The sequence below is a fragment of the Acomys russatus genome, chromosome 24, assembly GCF_903995435.1.
Source record: "Acomys russatus chromosome 24, mAcoRus1.1, whole genome shotgun sequence".
Classification (NCBI taxonomy): domain Eukaryota; kingdom Metazoa; phylum Chordata; class Mammalia; order Rodentia; family Muridae; genus Acomys; species Acomys russatus.
Window position 1 is genome coordinate 26,926,007 of NC_067160.1, and position 21,318 is coordinate 26,947,324.

The following is a 21,318-nucleotide window of genomic DNA, read 5'->3' on the forward strand; positions in this document are numbered from 1 at the left end:
TCAATCTTCCTTTGTGTTGCAAGTTACTTGTTCCAGATGGAGGAAAGAAGGAAAGAAAGACTGTCCTAAGCCTAGTCTCCCATTTATCTTTTATCTTCAGTTGTTGTGCCTGGGGGCTTGAGCTCACTCTGGTGGCAGAATGTGTATCTATGTATACACTTTAGAAACAAACACCTCTCTGTACATACACAAAATGGAGAGCCTGCCTTTATGGCCTTAAACTTGGCACATGGGGCTGCATGAGGTGGGCAGCATGAAGCCATGACACTTCAATGTGCTGTATATACAATAAGTGGACACAGTACGGAGAATGCAGGTAATTGCTTTAAAACTTCTATTTCATCATTTCCTGTCCCTTCTATAGTTATTGCCAAATATGAAAAGCCCTTACTATATAGAATTGTTTTCTCCCTATGCACCTGAATTTACTGGGCACATGTAAAGTCAACTATAAGCTCCGCCCATTTCATTGCCCTGTCTTTTGTTGACTTGTTTTTTGAGGAGCACTAATCTTCCCGGCCTCTAGAATGTCTTACTTCCGGGTACCAATGCTCCATCATTTACTTAATATTCATTAATCTTTTAAATATGTATTTCTAGGAAGTACGTTAGAGTTAAGTGGGACTGTCTGGAGAAATGGCTCAGTGGTTAAGAACACTCACTGGCTGCTCTTTCAGAGAACCTGGCTTTAATTACCAGCACCCACATGGCAGTTCTCAACTGTCTGTAACTCCAGTTCTAGAGGATTCAATATCCTCACAGAGACATACATGCAGGTAAAACACCAATGCACATAAAATAAACAAATAAATCACTAAAAACAAAATAAACAGTGGGCCTGGGCAGGCCTATAATCCTGGTCACTTAGAAGCCAGAAGCAGGAAGATCCCAAGTTCAAGGCCTCTCTAGGCTACACAGTGAGCTTGAGGCCAGCCTGAGTAATTCCCAACCCTTGTCTCATAATAAAAGTAAAAGGCGGCTGGGTGTGTAGCTGCAGGTAGATGGAGAGAGCTTGTCATGCATGTGTAAGGCCCCAGCTTCACATATACACATAAAGAAAATCCCTCCGCCCTAAACAAGAACAGGAAAACAATGGGTTTTACTGATGGTGTGATGAGATGAATAGACCAGAGCCTTTCAGTTCTGCAAGGTGGTTGCTTCCTCTAATCCAGTTTTCTGAGGCTGATTCCCTCATCTACACCCCCGGGCCCCAGCCATCTCACACAGAACTGCTCAAACTGTCAATCTTTTGTATTATAGTGATTCCCCCAATAGAAAAACTGTGAAATTGTGATCCGTAGCAACCTCCATTTCACAAGCAGGGTATGAGAGCAACAAGCAGAATCACTGACAAAAAAACTCAGCTTGGCTTCCTAGCTTCTTCCTGACAGCCACTGTTACAGTTGTACATTAAAAAGAAAAAAAATTGATGTGGTTTTCCGCTATAAAAAAGCCACACCGGAGCATTTCTCTTCATGAAAGCGATTCCACACAGAGCTTCTTTCACCGTGAGAGTCCATGTGCCCATGTCTACATTCTCACTCCCCTTTGCCCTTTATTATTGCAGTACACATTTCCTTAAATTCTGATGTTATTTTCTATTTTATTATATACTGCCTTAAAAGTTACCTCGAGCTTTGAGGGATCATAAGCGATTGTACAACTACATAACATGTTAAGAGATGCAAAGGGGAAAGATGCTAACGATGCACTCGTCAAACAGGAAGAAGGCGGCGGCATGGATGGCGCTCTCTCTGAATCGCAGAGCAGAGCACAGGCAGCTAGAGACATGAGACTAAAGAAAACACAGAGCAGAGATGTGAAATGGTAAACTCTCCTCCTTGTAAAGACAAAAAGAAGTGTGCTGATGTTTTAGGAAGTGAAAATATGACAGGTAGAAAATGCAGAGTAATGAAGACGGCAAATGGCAAAGAGCAATGCGGTGCTTCAAAGCGCCATCATCACTTTGTAGTAGTGGTGGAGACGCACAGGATGCAGAGGGTTTGGTAACTTCTCATCCTTTGGGAAGTGGCTCTTTCCTAAAAGCCTATTATTCTTAGTGTAGGTTAAATGCCACCCACCATCTACCAACCATTAAGCGAAACCAGATTTTCCTGGGCTGAATTACAAAGAGATAGAAATCTTTCTGCTTAGCACACCCCAATTTCCTCCCTAGATGCTACAGTAAGTTGGCTATTCAAAAGCAAAACTCAGCAGCTGGGCTCAGTTTGGGAGCTTCAGCAGAAGGCAGCATGCTCAAGTGTCCCCCAGGCACCACAGTTGTGCCTCCCTAACAACTCACCCTCCTGCTGGACGCTTTTAAAGGGTGCATTTTTCAAATCGAATCTGTAAAACTTTAAAGAAGGCGGGAGAAAGGCAGACACACTGTCTGCAAGAAAATGCAAAATATGAAGACAGTAACAGTGACGGACTTGCAGCCCCACTCCTTCTGAGTCATCCGTTCTTACACAGGGAACCAAGGAAGAACATGAAGCTGTCTTCTGTTGAGACCAAGTCAAAAGCGCAGCATATGGAAGGCCTCTGAAATAGTTTTCACCTGCTAAAGCAACCCCTGTTCATTCTGGGAAGGATTTTCAAAGTATGTTTTCTGCCTGTCCTTCTACCCACACAGAGTTAATACAATAAAGTTTACAGTAAAAGACTACCAACACTGCCATTTTATTCCAATTATTAACTTACACTTGAACATGTAAATGGGCATCTATTATCTGCTAGAAAAAGGAGAATAAAAGGAATCAGATTTTTGTTTTATTCATAAACATCAATTTTCAATTTTCCTGCCCCGGAGCTATAGTTTACTGTCATGGCCACAGTTCGGATGCTATAAGCACAGCTAAAAAGCAGGCTAATCCCAGAAAAACACAATTCTGAGGGTAGGAGAAAGAGCAAGTTCTGCCATTTGTGGCTGTTATATCTGAAGGGAAGCCTGCCTGGAAAAACAATAAATACATGACTCTAAGGCCCAGGCTGGGGTAAGTTTGGGTTATACTGCTCTAAGAAAAATAAGGGGCTGTGTAGAGGGAGCTGGCTGTGGTGACAACAGCTGACTTGCTGCAGTTGTATCTCCCTGATGCTGGCAAGCTTGGGGAGACATGTGGGCAGCATTTAATTGTTATGTATTTAATTTAAGTATATTTTAATGCTTACACATACATATATTTTAATGAGATGGTTGCACTGTCTACTGGGGTGATGAAAGTTAAAAATGAAAACACACCCACATCTGTAAAATACTTCTTGAAGAATTTTAAGAAAAATATCCAGCCCATTAATGGTATTTGCTACTTGCCTATGACACAGATCCTGAAGATGGGGATCAAAGTGTGGGGATAAGGGAAGGGCCCAGCCAAGGACAATATGTGCAGTAAACTTCGAACCCCTACCCAGATCTAGCCAATGGATAGGACATTCTTCACAGTTGAGTGGAGAGTGGGGTCTGACTTTCACACGAACTCTGATGGATGGGGAGGCCTGTTGGCACTCAGAGGAAGGATAGCAGGCTACAAAAAGAGACTTGATACCCTATGAGCATATACAGGGTGAGGAGGTCCCCCTCAGTCACAGTCATAGGGGAGGGGAGTAAGGGGATAATGGGAGGGAGGGAGGAATGGGAGGATACAAGGGATGGGGTAACAATTGAGATGTAATATGAATAAATTAATAAAATATATTTTTTAAAAAAGGGAAGAAGGGCCAAGGAGGTCGTAGACACTGCATCTCCCATTGCATGTTTTCATCTGTCTGTGCTGCGCATCACCAGACATCTGTCTGGTGTTGGTAGCTACAACTGTCCAGCTGCCTCTCTAGCTCAGGAAGCTAGGCAGCAGCAGTGGGTGGGAAAGAATGGCAGAGAAGAGTTCCCAGCCCATTTCAACTTCAGACAGCATTTCTGCCACAGTGTGCCTCTTCCTGGTTCCCAGGAATATGAAGAAATCCCCACCTAACCCCTGTACCTATTCCAAAACTCTGACAAAGTCAAGCACCCCATTACCCCGCGACCTTGGAATGTGTGCAGACACTCAGCATCACCAGCCTCTAGGGTGCTCCGCTCTCCAGCTAAAGCTCTCAGACCTCCAACCTTCCTTTGATAGCTAGGTTCTCTGCTTCTAGTCCTCTAAACTGAAATAGCTGCCATGGGTTCTACTTTTCCAGCCAATAATAGATACTTTGCGTCTGGGGAGGCATAGGCCAGCCTGGATACACAGTGAGACCTGTTTGGAAATGCAAACAAACAGCAAATATAACTGCACATCTATGTTCTCAAGTTTGTTTAAAAGGGTAACTATGTGTAACACACATAAAAACTGAGATGAGATTAATTGTAAAAAGTTATTTTATATTTTCCTTTATTTTAAAACATTAACTGATGGGCTGTACAGCACATTTAAAATTGATAAGATTTTTTTTTATATAATAAAAAAAGGCAGGAAGGCAGGTAGTAAGATCAAAGTACAAGCTTTGCCATTCTCCACTGCTTGAAGAACAAAACCCAGAACCTAATCCAAGAAAAAAAAAAAAGGTGCTGGCCATCACTGAGGTGCAAATAAAAATTTAGGAGCTGCTACATCATGTCTGCTAAGATAGATAGTAAAAAAGTACCAAGTGTGGGAGGGGCGGGGAAAGACCTTATGCTTTGCTGGTAGGAACAGCCAAACTGGAAACCACTTTGCCAATTGTTTAAAAGTTAAACCCTGAGGTAGCAGCTGACCGAGGGGTTCTGCTCTTTGTTATCCACATAGGTAAAATCACAGCTGTAACTTTTCACAGCAATGGCCCAAAAGAGAAATACCTATCAATTCATGAGTGGATAAAGAGAATGTTCTCCAGTACCCTAATGGGACGGTATTTATCAATAAGAAGGAATGGAGTGCTGACACATAGGGTGAACCTTGAGAACACAATGCTAAGTGAAAGAAGCCCATCACGAAGGGTCACATGCCGCACAAACCCATTATCTGAAATGTCTGAAACAGGCAAATTCAGAAAGAAAGAGAATGGTGGCTGCTCAACATTAGTGCTTTTGTACAGAAAATGATGATGATTGATAAAATGTATGTTGCATCTTTACAGGTAATGACAGTGTTCTGAAATTGACCGTGGTGATGGGTGCACAACTCTGAATATATTAAAAATATTGAAATATGCAGTTTAAACGTGTAAATTGTAGGGCATGAGAGTAATATCTTAATGAAGTTATCATATCAAGAAGATAGAAAGAGCTACAAGGGAAACACTATGATCAAGATCACATCATACATGTTAAATCTGCAATAAAGAAAATCCCATAAAAGCTGAACATGGTGAATCCCAGACATGAAGGGGCTGAGCCAGGACAGCCTGGGCTGTGACTCAGTGAGCTCCAAGACACCTGGGACGCACAGAAAGACTCTGTCTTACAACAAAACAAAACAATCAACAACAACAACAAACAGGAGGAGAAGGAAGAGGAGGAGGAAGAGGGCGGCAGCAGTGATGGTTGACAAGGCCAAGGTTTACAAGCCTGGTAATGTCCTATTAGACTATCAGGAATCTCTAACTTTTTGACACTGCACCATGACACTGTCATCTGCTAAGTTCATGATCAAGAGTATGCAACTAAGTTTACAAAAAACAAGGGACGGGGAGGAGAAACAAACCAACCCACATTTCACGATGTGAGTGATGGCACTCATGACCATTCTGAGGTGATGGGACCACAGACTGTTGGATATGCGTACAGAATTTGGGTTTCAAGGGCAGTGAGTAAAGTAGCTAAGAATCAAAATAAGCTCAGAGTTTTAAACATTTTATAATTTTTTCCAAGTAAATATTAACACATTTGCCCTGCTTACACTGAAAAGTATCTTTAATATTTGCTAAGGACTGGACATTCTCTAGGTCCTGGTGCAGAGGAAAAAGAAACCTTACAAGGGCTTCAAATTTAGTTGTGAAGCTAATGTACACACCCTCAAACCTTCCTCTGACATTTATTATTCATGCATGCACGGTGTATTCATCTGCTCAGGTGAGCAGGGTGGACATGGTTCCTGCCTTTTGTGATGACCTGACACTGTGACAAAGTAGAGGAGCAACACTGGTCCCAGATGACACCCGGGGCTCCTCGGGTTTCAGATCATCTCTGATTACCTCCTAGGGACAGTGAGCAGGGCTGGCCTCAGGGTTCCAGCCTGGTTGCCACTCAGAGGGTTCAGCCCACAGCATTCCAGCTACACATCTGACCCACCTGACGAGATACAAGTGTGCAGGGAACTGTCCGCTCAGCAGGAGAGCTTTCCTTCACCCTGGGCTGGGGCTTGCTTTCATTCATTCAAGTCCAGCACGCCCAGTACTACCCAAAGCATCCCAAAGACTGGCTCTCCATTCCGACTTTCCCAGGTTTTTGGTGAAGCTGCCCTTCTACTCGGCTCAAGTCCTCGAGGCCTCAAGCCATCATCTTTTGTCTACACCAAGCCATTCTCCAAATCCTGAGAAGTGGTCTAGTCCAGATGGTCCTACACCAAATCACGCAGTACATTTCTACCTGGTCTTTCTTTGCTACATTTTCCTTCCCTGTGATTCACCACTATGCTGTTCTTCCAGAGGATGTTTAAATGGTGTGACTTTTAAAAAAGGATTTTTAGGGTGGAATCCAGCCTTCTAATATCTACACATTTCCCTTCCCCACACACTGCTGCTCCTGAGTGTTGTCCCCTCTCCAGTCTGGTGGAGGTGAAAACCAGGTGGGCTTCAGGCTAATTTTTGCATAGCTGCCTCAGAAGTGGCCAGTCCATCTCTGACACGAAGTCCCGCCTTATTTCCAAGGTAGCCACATATTCTTTCATGGGGTATCTAATATATAGGTCTTGCTGGTAGGAGCTTTTCCATGATCTTATCCACAATACCAGTTTGAACAAGCAAACACTGTAGAATAGCGATGTGAAAGACATCGGAAGTCTGTGGCCAAGTGCAAATAAACTTAGACAATGTGGCACCTGGTGCTCTAGGTTTCTTCAGGGCCAACTCTAGTCTTTGCAATGCTGTTGCCTTGCTCACCTTATAAGCTCCACATGGTTTGGTAGTGGGAGGCTAGGGGTGCTGGGCTAATGCTGTCTGCTACGCAGGGGGCACAGCATGTGGCATGTGGCATGGGTGCTTGATTAGCACATACTGAGTGAAGACTGCACATGTCCCTTGGGATAGTGGCAGGTGCTCTTTGTAATATAATCCATCCTCCACGTGGTAAGTTTAGGGGAAAAGACACATAAACTGCATTAAAGTCTACTATATGTAAAGACTATACCAAGACTAGCTGACATTTAAAAGTGAAGACATTGGTGGAGATGAGTAATTACCTTTTTTACAATGGCCTTCCTGGTGTCCCCTCTGTTGATATCGGGGAAGTGCTGCTTGATGCTGTAGCTTTCAATTATGCTAAAAGGATAAAGGGGACTGGAACTACCTACCACACCAGAGTGAAGCAGCTCAGTCTCAGTACTGTCTGCTTGGCTAACTTCACCAAGAAACAGGAAGACAGGGAATAAGCTATGTAGGAGTTAGTGGTACAGCACTGGCCTAGAGTGCACAACACCCTGGCTTCAGTGCACAGCATGGAGTTACAGGGTGGGTGCTAGCTAAGGAACTACTTTTTTGCTGTGTGTATCTAAACAAACAAACAAACAAACAAAAAGCCCATTTTTATATAATTAAAAACCAAACACACACACACATACCTGTTGATCTCCAAGGAAATGATTTTTCAGTTGAGCTAGAGAAAAAGAAAAAAAAAGTGTTTTGTTACAGAATTTAACCATGGACATATTTTGCATTCGAACACTAATATTTACATCTAATTATGTAAAAGTATAAAGACCTCAAATAAAATTCAAAATTACACATCTAAATTATTTTTAAACTCTATTTTTACTTGGAAATTAAGCAAATTATAAAGAGATACAGAACAACCGAGTGCATTAATGGAGCTGGTACTTGTGACACCATGAAACCATATGTGCAGCAGGTACATTTAAAAAAGACCCACTGGCCACTAAAAAGCTCAAAGGACTATGCCAGAGACTCCAACAGGCATGCAAGCTAACAGAGGCATGCTCTGAACTGAAAGTTGCTTCATAAAAAGCTAATGTACATAGAGCAGTATATTAAAAAAAAAAAAAAATCAAGACTTAGAAGCCAGGGCAGTATTTGTGCTACATGGTTTCCTTAGCTGAAAGCAGTGGTTCTCAACCTGTGGGTTGTGACCCATTTGGGTGTTGAACGACCCTTTCACAGGCTTTGCCTTAGATCATCAGAAAACACAGATATTTATATTATAGTTCATACCAGTAGCAAAACTACAGTTATAAAGTAGCAGTGAAAATAATTTTATGGTTGGCGGATCAGCACAACATGAGGAACTGAATTAAAGGGTCACAGCGTCAGGAAGGTTGAGAGCTACTGGCTTATAGTATATGTATTTAAAACACGTTTTCATGTGAAAATATATTTGTGTACCTTTTTGCCTTTCTCTGCCACTCACCAATTAACACGGGACATTATGGCATGAGGCGACAGTGTGGTAGACCATAAACTAGATGATTACGCATTTGTCAAAGGTCAATTAAAGCATTTAAGATATGTATCTACATCTTGAATACATTATCTTCTTTATCTTGCTCAATAACTTAATCAGTGTCATGAGTAATTTTATTTTATAGTTAAAACATGTGGCAACAAGAAATGCTGAGTTCAAACCTATGATGTTATGATTCCAAAATCAGTGCTCCTTAACACTGAGACAGACAGACAGACAGACAGACAGACAGACAGACAGACACACACACACACACACACACACAACTCAGAAAGAAGTCTAGAAAAATAAAAATCGAAATTATTTCTTTGGGGTAAGGACACAGATTTTTTCCTTTAGTAATTTATAAAAAAGAGCAGTAACTCTGGACTCAAACACTTTACAAAACAAAGGATGTGGAGTTAAGGAAAGGCCCAGACCTGTCAGTGCAATAGTTCCACATTCCTGTCTAAGTCTTTGATGTCGTCCCCAAGAACGAAAGGGTCACAGGGACTTTTGCTGTATGATTCCCCGCTTTCCACTGCAGGCTCAGCAGCTCACACCCCAGGGCCTGGGATGTCGGAAGCAGGTGAATGCAGCCACTCAGCAAATCCTGTGCGAGCTCCAGGGGCGCTGCTGCAGCTAACGTGCTCTTGCGACAGGAGGGTGGAAGGGCGGAAGGAAGACTGAGCCTCAGCAAGGCCTATTTGTCTTGTTCCGGTGGGTGGGTCACCACTGTCCTCGAACTGAGAAAGTGGGCTCTTTCTTACAACAAATTTCAGTTCTTAGCATTTTTGTTACTTAATTTTACTCCCAAAATCAGTTCTCCAAAAACTAGGACGGCTAATGCCTCACTGTACGCTTGGCCAAAACAATCACATCTTATGTCAATATTAATACATGCTGCTGACCCAACTGCTATCCAGAAAGGCTTATTATAGCTCATGTATCTTGGGACTACCATGAGAATGTACTAAGCTCTGAGTTTTAACTTACATAACTTAACAGAATGCTTCCTAATGATTCTCATCTTTGAAATTTACCAACCTTATCCTGCCACTCTTCTGGTCCTCTGCTCAGAGTAGCAGGGGCTGTGGCTGTCTGGCTTTTCTCTATGCCATGGGCCTAGCATCCTGCCTGCCTGGCACACGGGGGACACTTAATACACAGTGTTAATTCATAGAATGTGAAAAGCACCAAGCAGCTCTGGTAATGAGGTAAATATTGATGGAGAGCTGTAACTTTGCTCAAGCAGATTAACTTATTTCCCTCTTTATCACGAGGAGGTGCCAGTAAGCTTCCTTTGTGGCCTTTTCTTTTTTTCTGAACAAAAATCAGGCAAATAATATTTGGCTGCTGAAAAGACCTTAGGTCCCCTAAATACAGCAGGGCATCCCTAAGTCAATGGGAATCTCTAACTAAAATCATCTTCCTATTTCTATTTAAAGTAATATCCATAACTCATTAGGAAAATAAGCTAATAATGAACATTAAGATTAAGTGAAATTGCCAAGGTGTTTGGAGGACTACATATTACCCGATTACCTTGACAAGAAGTCGACAGTGCTGTTGTAGTGACTACGGAATATGTTCTTCAGAACAGCATGTTTCTCTTTTGAAAGCACCCACTTTGACTGAGTCTCAAACTGTTCACTCTGTGACCCGAGGACCGAATCTGAAATGCTGGTTAATAGGACTCACGCTGCTTTAGGCCTGGCAGATCAGAGCCATGGTAGACACCAGAGGCAGCCCCAGCCCGGAAGGGAAGGCCTGGTTCCTCCATCTCCTCTCTCCCCACCATCTATTCCTAGAAACACTTCCCAACCAACGCTGGCTGTCTACCATGTGTCTGCAGGCACTGTGCCCGGAAGACTCCGCCCTGGCTCCCTTTCACGTCCCTTCTGAAGATGCCAAGCAGCCTGTGTTCTAGGAGCTTCCACTGGAATGTGAAAGACATTTAACATACAAGGACTGAATCATCAACCAGAGTTTTGTGTCAACAGGAAAATATCATCATAATTTCAGATAACTTTATCATCAACCATGACTTAAAATGGACCATTCATGTGTTCAGAACTGTCCAGGTCAGAAGATGAACAACAAATAAAAAGAAGCTTGCTGGTAAATTAACCAATCAACGCTTTGCATTTTAGGTAAATTATTATTATTTTTTATTTTAGGTAGGGACTATGTATTTTTGTGCTTCATAAACTATGCAGCAATCACTGTAAAATTCTATACATATGGAATTAGTGTTCATTCACAGATAAAAATGGCCTCTTACATTGTGTTTGAAAATCCTCCTGTGTTTGGTCTTTGGTCAGGAGTCAGGAAACTTGCCTGCTCATACTCCTCCAGGGCCCGAGGGCAGGCTAGTGAGCAGGCTACACAAACCATGTGAGAACAGGGTGGTGATGACCTGAGTACTTGCCGTGAGCACTGTTCCTGGTCTCCAGGTTTTAGGATCTGGCTCACACGCCCTCCTAGAGATTCTGTGAACTGATACCTGATCATCTGTTTTGTGCATGCAAACCAGGGAGGAAGGGCTGTTGGGAACTAACAATCATGACTGGCTTATCATAAGACTGACAAACACATGCAGGTCCAATGAACTATGTCCAGTGCTTCCAATCCCACTTTATGCTTAGCATGTTACAGTTCTGTCCTGGAAAGTGAGCCATGGGTCACTGAACCTGAAAAGGAGGAGTTAGTTCACTGCCCAGAAGCTGACCTATGACTCTCACTTAGGGTACCCCACTACTGGGGACATAGGCTGGACATCCATCCTTCCATCCTATTTGGGCTGGAACATTCTCTCCATCTTTCTCCTAGTCAGTCTATCCTTTCAGGCTCTTTCCTGCTGTGACTACTGAGTTTTACTGAATGGCACTGGCAATAAATGGACGTCATTCTCCGACTGCCAATGTACAAACAGACCCACAGAAATCTGAGGGTGGCACAGGACACCCTTGCCACCTGCTTCCTTTAGTTTGCCCTTTCCCATCCAAACCTACATTCCAGGAACTTGCAAGTACTTGAACTTGCCTTGTCTGCCAAGCTGCTTCACACTTTGAATGATATTGTGGGCGGGGGGCGGAGGATGTGCAGAACAGTCTGAAAATTCTTTCAGGAACTGTTCAAATGCCAGAGCGGCTGTCCAGGTACCATGAACTACGCATACGCATGTATGGACTCTGTGCAGGAAACTAAGCAGTCTAGTGAGGTTTAACTTTACTTTGTGATTCTGCCTATAAAAACAAGAACATTCTCAGAAAATGCTCTCCCTGCCCTGCCTAACGCTGGCCAGCCTGCTTGGACATTGCTGAGTAAGCACTGGGGAGGTCACAGTGAGAACAGAGTGGAGCCACCCAGAACCCTGCCACACCACTTCCCTCACCCCTTCTCAGGTGCGTATCGGTCACTCAGAGGCAAAGACCTTTCAGCGGTTGACAAAACTAACCACGGCGACCACAAACTAAACTTCGCTCGTGTGAACTGCTCCAGAAACTGCATTCCCTTTGGCCATGGTTTAGGCTGACTGCCCACCCACCACTTGATGGCCTCTTCCTCGGTGACCTCTAAGGTCCTTCAAGAAGTAGAGTGATGAAAGTTGATTCCTTCCTCTTCACATCAGGACCATGTCCAGCTCACTTTTATTTTTCTACTTTTAATGATGATGATGATTGTGGTATTTGTTCCTGGTTTCCTTACCAGACCACAGCTCTGCTATGGGGAGAGACTGTGTCTTGATTCTAACCAGAATTGAATAGGACTCCAGAATGCTTGCCAATTAGAATTATTTTTTGGTGGCGGGGGGAGGTTGTTCAGTTTTAAAAGTAAATTTTACATGATTTTCATTCATCGTTTTTTAACAAAAGAGGCAGATTACTCATTTTAGATGCAGTAGGTTTCTTGAATGCTCTTGGCTTTTTGCTGAGAACACTTTTAAAATATAACACCTATAGGAAACCTAGGACTGAAAGCATTTACCTCATTGTCAGGTGAAATCTGTCTGTACCGTGGCTCCCATCAGCCATGTCATGGGCTCACTAGGCCTGTGAGAAGCAGGGTCGCCTTAATGCGACAAATGTCTGATGTTCCAGGAACCACTACCACCCACCCGCAGGTAACTGTCCAGTCTAGCTAGCGTTTTTGTGTGGTGCTTCAGAGGCATCTCTTGCCTTTTAAAAAGGCAGACTGAGTAGACAATGCAGTCTCTACACTAGGCTCATTTTCTGAGTATCAGAACAAGTAGAACCTCAGACAAAATGAAGCAATAAATCTTGATTATTCTTCCTCAGCAAGCACAAATGCTCCCCGTTCTTATAGCAAGCTACCTAAGTAAAAAAACAGAAAAGCCAATAAATAAAATAGATGACAAGGGAGCTTTGCAGTGCCTACTTGAAGAACAAGGAAGCCTGAAGGCAAATTGATACCATCAAGCCCTAAGAAGTCCTGAAGACCCTGGTTTAAAAAAATTCATTAGCCAAGGCAGAAGGCATCGCCTGTAGTCTGAAAGCAATTCTTGGCATTTAACTACACTTAGGAAAAGCTTCCAGAGTTATTAGTGCTCAGCCACAGCAGCAAACAGAAACTCTCCCTGTTTCTCATGTCTTACAGAGACAGAGTGCAGGCGTCTACCTGGAACCATGCGATATGCCTAAAATTCTGTTAGCCAGAGGCCAATTACCATTTTTCCTGGTTTCTCAAATAATTAGCCATAAGTCTCCTCTCTTCCAGAGTCAATCCTCAATATCTCAGTAAGGAGGGAAAGTGAAAACATGACAACAGGCCATAATTCAAGATCAGTTAGTTTGTATGTAATGAGTTTGTCCCAGAGAATGGCACATGTTCATAATCTATGAGTCATAACAAATGAGACAGGACAAGGGTCTCTTCATAATTATGTATATGACCCGAGGATGACACTGAGGCCAAGGAGAGACTGTGCTCCAGGTTAAGTTAAGAATGATGTCATTCACATAGGACATAGCAACTCCTGACCAGAGCCTTGAGCTGTCCCCACTGGGACATTCGCTTTGGTCCATCTCTACACCAAACCCAGTCATAGGTATGACCACAGAGAGGCAGTAGGTGGGTGGAGAGGGCAGACCAGATACTCCAGGGCCTGTAGGAAAATAGCCAGGCCTATAGCCTGACTCAGGTATTTCCTTTCAGCAGCATTTGACCCAAAAAACCTGGTCACACTCTCAGAATGTGTTTTCGTAGTTTCAGTACTTAAAGAATCACACACGGCAGGGGCAGGAAAGTTCAGTCTTGGTTTCTGTGGCTAGTGGGTTTAGTAAACTTGGTGGTTATCCGCTGTCTCACCTCTGTCCATGTGGTTTTCCTACTTCTCAATTCCTTTATGCTACCTTAAACTCACGCTATGTATTCTACCATAGTTTTAGATCCCCTTATAACAACTGTCTAAAATACACTTCAGGAAAAGGTTAAGATATAAATAAATAATATTATGACCAGTCTCCCAAAGAGAAAACGACTTTTTGATGCTCAGTGCAAACATTCAAAGTGAAGGAAACACACTGAGTAATAGAGGCGAATACATTTTAGATGATGTTGAATATTCTTTGACAAAAGCATTTTGTGTGAGTGCTGAGTGTATGAATAAAAGATTTAGAAGACCATATGGGAAGCGAAGATCAGAGAGGATGTGTTACTAGACAAAAATGAGACAAACAGTTCCCTGTGGCATCCCCGTAGATTGCACAGGAAGTAAGACTTCTGGCGAGGCCCACCCCTCAACAGTGTCCTGATTAGTCAAAGAAATCCAGAGAGAAGGATTTCCTGACATCTCAGCTAACACTTGAAAAACCACAGCAAATGGAAGGAAAATAGCAAGGTGCCTGGCTCAGCACCAGACTCCACGGTCCCGCTCAGGTAGAGGGTTAGCTTATGAACGGACAGGTGGATGGGAGTTGTCTGTGTTTATGGCCTGTTTAAAAAAAAAAAAAATGCTGTTGTTTCACTTCTTATCTTCTCAGACCCTCCAAAGATGAAGAAAAGAAAGGGGAAAAATTAAGTTCAAAGCAAAAATATTGTGTTCACATAAAAATGTCCTTTTCTTTTGGAGTCAGGACAATCTCAATCTTATAATTTTAAATGAAGGTGGCAATGGTAAGGATCAGGAAAAGAGTTTTCCCAAAAAGGGAAGAAGAGAAGGCCCCTGCTTTTCTACTTCTCCACACAAGACTAAATGCAATACCAACTCAGGACCCAGCTGTCCAGAGCTAAGAAAACCACTGATAATCACAAAGCTTTGTTTTGACGCACACAATTTCATTCTGTATAGTCTTTAGGATTTAGAACGCTCAGGAGGGCTGGCGAGATTGCTTAGAGGCTAAGACACCTGGGCAAGCCTGAGTTCTGTTCCCAGAACCCATAAAAGGCGGGCGAGAGAAGCAGTTCTCTGCTATTCAAATGTGTGCCAAGGCATGTGTGCCCATTATGCGCTACACAATAAATAAGAAAAAATGAAATTGTTGGAAGATTTACTTAATGTACAAATTTATCGTATGAAATTATTCCTTCAATTTTATCTTTTTTTTGGTGTATGGTTTGTTTGTGCATACATATACACATACTCACAGTGTGTGCACATGTGTGTGAGTGCCCCCTCTACTAGTTTTTTCTTTTTTAATTGTTCACCTCATTTTTGAGACAAGGCCTCTCAACTATCCTGGCTTGCCAACTTGTCCCTTGGGATTCTCCTGCCTCCCTTCCCAGTGCTGTGACTGCAAACATGTACTGCAGCACCTGACTTTCTAATGTAAATTCTGGGGATCTAAACTTGGTTTCTTGCATTTGCACAACAAATAAAGTCCATATCCTCAGATTCTGAAGAAATTTTAAGAGTACACTTTAAATGAAATATTTATTTTGCTAATAATTTACCAGTTTAGGCATTCAAAAGCAAATGCTTGGGCCAGTGATGGCACATACCTGTTACTCCAAGGTTTGGAAGGCTATGGCGACACCAATCAGTGTCCATCTAAAAAATAATTTCTGCCTACTGGTTAGCAAGACGAATAATTTACTTTTAGATCTTATGAGAAGTGAAGGTTCTTGAACTTCTAAAATAACTTTTGTTCCAATTAAGGACTTCCTGCTTTGCTCCCATTTCTCGCTGCCATCATGCTCGCAGCTCTTGATTTATAGGGCAGGGCCATTAGAAGCTATTTCTGTGCCGAGGGAGAAAGGAGTTCACATGGGAGGAGAGACCTAGGATCATCAATAACTGTCTGGGGAAAGGACAGAGCCTGGAGACAGTCAATATCCAGCCACCACTGCTCTGGTCTGCAGCACCGGAAACCCAGACGGGAGGCTGCAGACTGCTTAGAGCCCTGGCTTCATCTCCCACAGCCTTGAGCCCAGCCGCCTCCCTCTCTCTACTGACCACATAAATGCATAGGATTTCAAAGGTACCCACGTGGGGTGGGCCACGGCAGTGATCGGAAGGGTCTCTGAAGACGACATTCTTGAAAGAGGGAGGCTGATGGGCAAAACCGCCTCAGGTGCCCAGGCCCTTCCAAAGCACAGACTCGGGGACTGTCTGGTCACAAATGTTTTCCAGCTCTAGTGTGAATGCCCAGCATGTTTCTGAGAAATGAGAATCCTTACAGCAACACTGGTTTACAATTTACAACACGACAGAGAGAGGGCTGATCAGCTTAACTTTTTTTTTTTGCCCTTTACTGTTCACGACCATAAGTCAACAGGATCCATAAGAAAGACTTATGGAAGATAGGGAACCAACTGTAAGTAATAATCTACAAAATTTAAAAGCAGTGCTGGTAAGACTGGCAGATAAAGGCAGCTGCTGCCTAGCCTGTGACCTGAGTGTGATTCCCAGGACCTACGTGGCAGGAGGAGAGAACGTGCGTATGCCCCCAAACAAACACGTGTGATAAAACGTAAAAGTCAGGGCTAATAAGCAGTCTTTGTTTAAGCTTCTTAGAAGAATACCCATTCCACTATGAAACTTTAAGAGTTTTAGGAAATTTCTAATATTTTAATAAATATAACTATACTAGTTTTATAAAAATGCAATAAATTAGAACACAGTGATATGAAGGGAAAAGATCGGGAAGGATATTTGGGGATGGTTGAAGGTAGAGTGGAGGAGGGGTAGGAGCAATACAGAGGTTTGGACACACACACACATGTACACATACACACGCATTCACACACACAGGAACACATAAAAGAGTTTAATTGGGTTTACCCTACACAGCCTGTATCGCATCAGAAGCCAGGGGCTACCAAGTAAAAAGGCAGTTCCAGGTAAGGGATTCCTCCATTAGCGTTAGAGTGTCCTAGAGAGCCCAGGACAATACTAGTTATGCTGGTGCTCTTGGTTCCCCAGCAGAACTTGATGGTAAGACTCTGTTGCTGAGAACACCACAAACTTTAGTCACAGAACACGGAGAAATAAAGCTGGTAGTGATCTGGAACCTTCCTCTGTGTTGGCTGGCTTTTGCAGCACCAGAGAGCACGATTCAGGCTGCTGGGGGAGATGAGGGGGGTACGTCATTAACAGCCATGCCCAGCTATGAGCCTGGTGAGCTACAATAATGACAGGCAAGGCAAGATACACCCATGGGTGCAACAGTGGCAGGAATGTTATGGGGTAGCCAACAACTTTCTCATAGAATTTAGGGCCAGCTCCAAAAGAAGAAACAAATGTCTTGTACTGTAAATCTGGCCAAGACTGGGAAGTTCATAGGCCCCGGGGGTGAACCCACTAGTATTATTTTGTTAGATGGACCTGTATCAAACTATCTTCTAAACTCGCATGTCTATACCCAGAGATCAGTGCAGCTCTCAGACCTCATAAGAATCTTTGTGCAGTGGGTGGTGCCTAATGCAAAAGATTGCAACTGGTTAATGTACAGAAAGAAGGTGTCTTTGGGGTGCCGAGCCACAATGGGACATCTATATAACACTGCCTCCCCTCAAGCCCCAGGGGCCATCATAGATCTTGGGGAGGGCAGAAATACTGTAAGAACCAGAGGTCAAGGACTACCACAACAAAATAATCCCTTCTGCACATGGCAAGGGTGAACTCACAGCAGCTGTGGTGGTTACTAAAGACCAAGGCAGTCAGCTTTGCAGCACGGAAGGTAGTGGCCCTTATGAGTCCCCTCCGCTGGCTGAGGAGCTATGGACAGTTGATGGTCTCTGGGTAAGGGAGAGCCAGTTTTCTTTAAGGGTATGGCTCCCGGTAAGCCAACATTCCAGTGGATGGCCCTATACTCACGAGAACATAGGTAGCACCAATGGAACTCGAGTGAGCTGTAAACAAACAAACAAATGAAAATGACTCGAAGTTTGGGGGTGAAAGGACTGCGGTGGATCCGGGGGGAGTTAGAAAAAAGGGTAGGAAGTGAAAATAATCACAATACATTTACATGCATCCCTGGCATTCTCAAAGAATTAATAAAACACTTTGAAAGGCAAATATATACCCTATATAGTGAATTTTAAAAACAGTTTACTCAAATTTAAGGGCTAAATCATCTGACATTTTAAAATGTTATGCAACACTTAAACATAAAATAAAAATATAATGGATCACTTATCCAGTTTTACCCACTTTCAACCAAAAATTGGCCATGTGGCAATTATAAATCTATATCAACTTATTAAATCAATACAACAATAGCATCGCTCCAAAAATTTAACAAAAAAATTCATTCCATTCAAAAATATGATTTTAATATTTAAAAGCTATTTCTTTGAATCAGGACTAAAGTAAGGTCCATCTGTAGTACCTGGCTGTTTGTCTCTAAAGTCTCTTGGTCCTGTCTGAAATTATTTCATTTATTTGCTTTGTAGAATTCCTGGCAGCCTGAATCTAATTAGCTCACCAGCCCAGGATCATTTACCACGCTCTTCTCTCTCCTGTATTTCAGACTGGTATTTAAATGTAGATGCAAAAGCAAATTTTCACAAGCAGGTACCATGGTGACTGTTCTGTACACTGTCACACTGGACCATCAATCCTAGACTTTCGGTGGTCTCGCCTTCGATGTCAGTGTACGATGGAGACATGATTCTGGTGCGCACAAGCTGCCACAGACGTATGTGTGTGACACGCAGACTTACTCTGAACGCGCCACTCTCTCCCATGGCAGATACATACAGTGTGGGCCTGTTTCATGTCCCTACTCATAAATCATCTGACTGGAAAGTATTTTGTCAGTGCAGCTCAGGAAACAAGGTGCATTCTGCATTCTGTACCTCTTGGTGTCCGTGCTGGTGCCACACTTGGAAATTTAACTTGAATTTATTGTGGCTCCAATAGTGCTATTACTGATAATACAAATAAAGTTGGGATCAACCCATAATTGAGCTAGACTGTAGCAATGATCACAGGATCCTAAAACACTAGATCATGCTTGTTTTTCCATGAAGTAAAAAGCCCGGAAGGTGCATGCACACATCATTCCAGAGACAGTTTTGGCGGATTAAAGCAGCCTACTCATGCAAACCAATGTTGTACCAAAGCTTTTGGTGGATGCTAAAATGTGCAATTATTCAATATAAAATGTATAGCCGTGAAATTCTGTAGCCTAGGGCTTTTCTTCCCTTCAGCTGTACAGCGTCTTCCGCCTGTTGTGTGAAGGAACACAGCCCAGGGTAGAAAAATCTATGCAAAACCAGATTAGATTTGTTATTAAGTAGATCATGAAGTCCTGGGGAGTACAGCTATTGGAACAAGTCAGACATTAGAGACCTGGCAAATGGGGCAAGGTGTTTTCTTTCTCCCAGCAGACAGACGTGCCATGATCACTGCTAGCGGCAAGTTGATGAACTGCTGATGGTGCGCGAAAGGAGGGGCCTTCACTTTTGGGAAGATAATCACACTTTCAATTTTCCCCCCCAAGTATCACTGGATCAGAGCGATGCTGAGCAGCTCTCTGAAGGGCTAAGGAAACATCTCACCACACACATCACTCTACTCTGACTGCCAAGGTTAACAGCAACCATCTTTTAGCTGGTGAAGTTCAAAAGGATTCAGGCTAAGGGATGGTAGCATTTTTCCCCTAAAACAATTGACAGTACAAGTTGCATTAGTTGAGGTGCTGTTTTCCAAGGTGGTCTTCCAGAATTTCTGAGCCGGTACTCAGAAAGCCTCCCATATCATGGGTTTGATTAATTACTAGAAGCAACAACAGCCACTGCAGGTTCAGGTGGGCAAGCACAGTGATGGAGACCAGGGGTGAGCAGTTTTCCTCCTATATCGAGTGTAGGTGCACAACACTCAACTGGGAAGTAGCCAGAGGAGGTGGCAGGCTTACATCTTCCTTAACTACTTACTGGTACCCACATGGAAAATACCTTTGTTAGGACATCTTAATGTTAGTTGGGTGTGCAGTAATAATTAAAACCAAATCAAACCAAACCGGAAATCGAACTCTACTGAGTAATAATAAGATAAGGAGTCCCAGTATCTCCTAATACGACTGTCAGTGTCCTAAGAGAAGCTCCTATTCTCTTCTCTCATTTTTAAACCCAAGGATATAATAAGCAAGGACAGAGCCTGGGCAGCCAGTGCCATCTGATGAACACAGAACCCTCACAAAGTATATAGCGCCGGCAGCCATGCTAAGCAATGCAGTATTTGCATAGATCTACAGCGACTGTCCTAGTAGAATGGAGACTTCTTTGTTTTTTTTGTTTGTTTTTGTTTTTGTTTTGAGACAGGGTCTCTCTGTGTAACTTTGGCTGTCCTGGACTTGCTTTTTAGACCATGCTGGCCTCGAACTCACAGTGATCCGCCTGCCTCTGCCTCCCGAGTGCTGGGATTAAAGGCGTGCGCCACCACGCCTGGCTGAGTGGACACTTCTGAGAGGCGCCATACAGGTGTGTTGTGTAAGATCTGCTCACAGTTTGGTGAGACATTGTTATCAGACATAGCAGGTTGTCAGATGCCCTTCTCTGGCTTCTGCACACACATAGCCAATTCCAGGTAAACTGAGTATACAAATATGAAATATAAAGCTATAAAACTTTAGAAGTATAGGAAACCTCTTTTAAAAATACTTTTGGGTTAGCAAGAAGGCTCAGGGACTGAAAGTACTTGCTGCCACGCCCTAAGAGTTCAAAGTCTGCAGTGCAGAGTAGAAGGCAAGAGTTGACGCCTGACCGCTGTCCTCAGAGGAAGGCACTTCCCGCTTGGGTATGCACACACTCCTCATTCCCACACACAACATGGATACAGAAATGAAAAAACACATTTAAAACTGTACGTTTGTCATGACCCAAACACGGCGCTTCTAAGAGTATGTGCTCCAGAGTCTCACACACAATGAACAGAAGATAATTTCAAAAAGTGCTTCTTGTGAAAAAGGCTTTCAGACTGGAGGTGATTATGTTAGAAACAATAGGGCGGATAAACAAAGGCAAACACATCCTGATTTCACTTACATATTGAAGCTATAGTTGATCAAGAAGGAGGGAAGGTGTGGGATGGGCGGCTCGTCAAGCAGGTGTGTCACTGTGGGGCTGCAGTGGGTAAGAGGGTAGATGACTGGCTGACAATAACTAATTATGTATCTAAATGGCTAATAGAGAAAGTGCTCAATCTCTCCCAAAATGAGTGGGGTGCCTAAGGTGACAGACAGATACCCCAATTAGTCTGCTCTGGTCATCACTAGAACATATACAAACAAACATTTGATATAAATTAAATGCTAAAAATAAAATAAATTTAAACAGAATATTCA

At 43.0% G+C, this 21,318-nt stretch overlaps 1 protein-coding gene across 1 annotated transcript in view; it reads right to left on the reverse strand.

Moving 5' to 3' along the window:
* The window catches only part of Pkp4 (plakophilin 4), a 214,218-nt gene that overhangs the window by 58,580 nt on the left and 134,320 nt on the right, over nt 1-21,318 (reverse strand). The window contains exon 4 of the mRNA XM_051166576.1: nt 7,731-7,765. Coding sequence (XP_051022533.1) covers nt 7,731-7,765 — 35 coding nt within the window. The remainder of the gene's footprint in view (nt 1-7,730; nt 7,766-21,318) is intronic.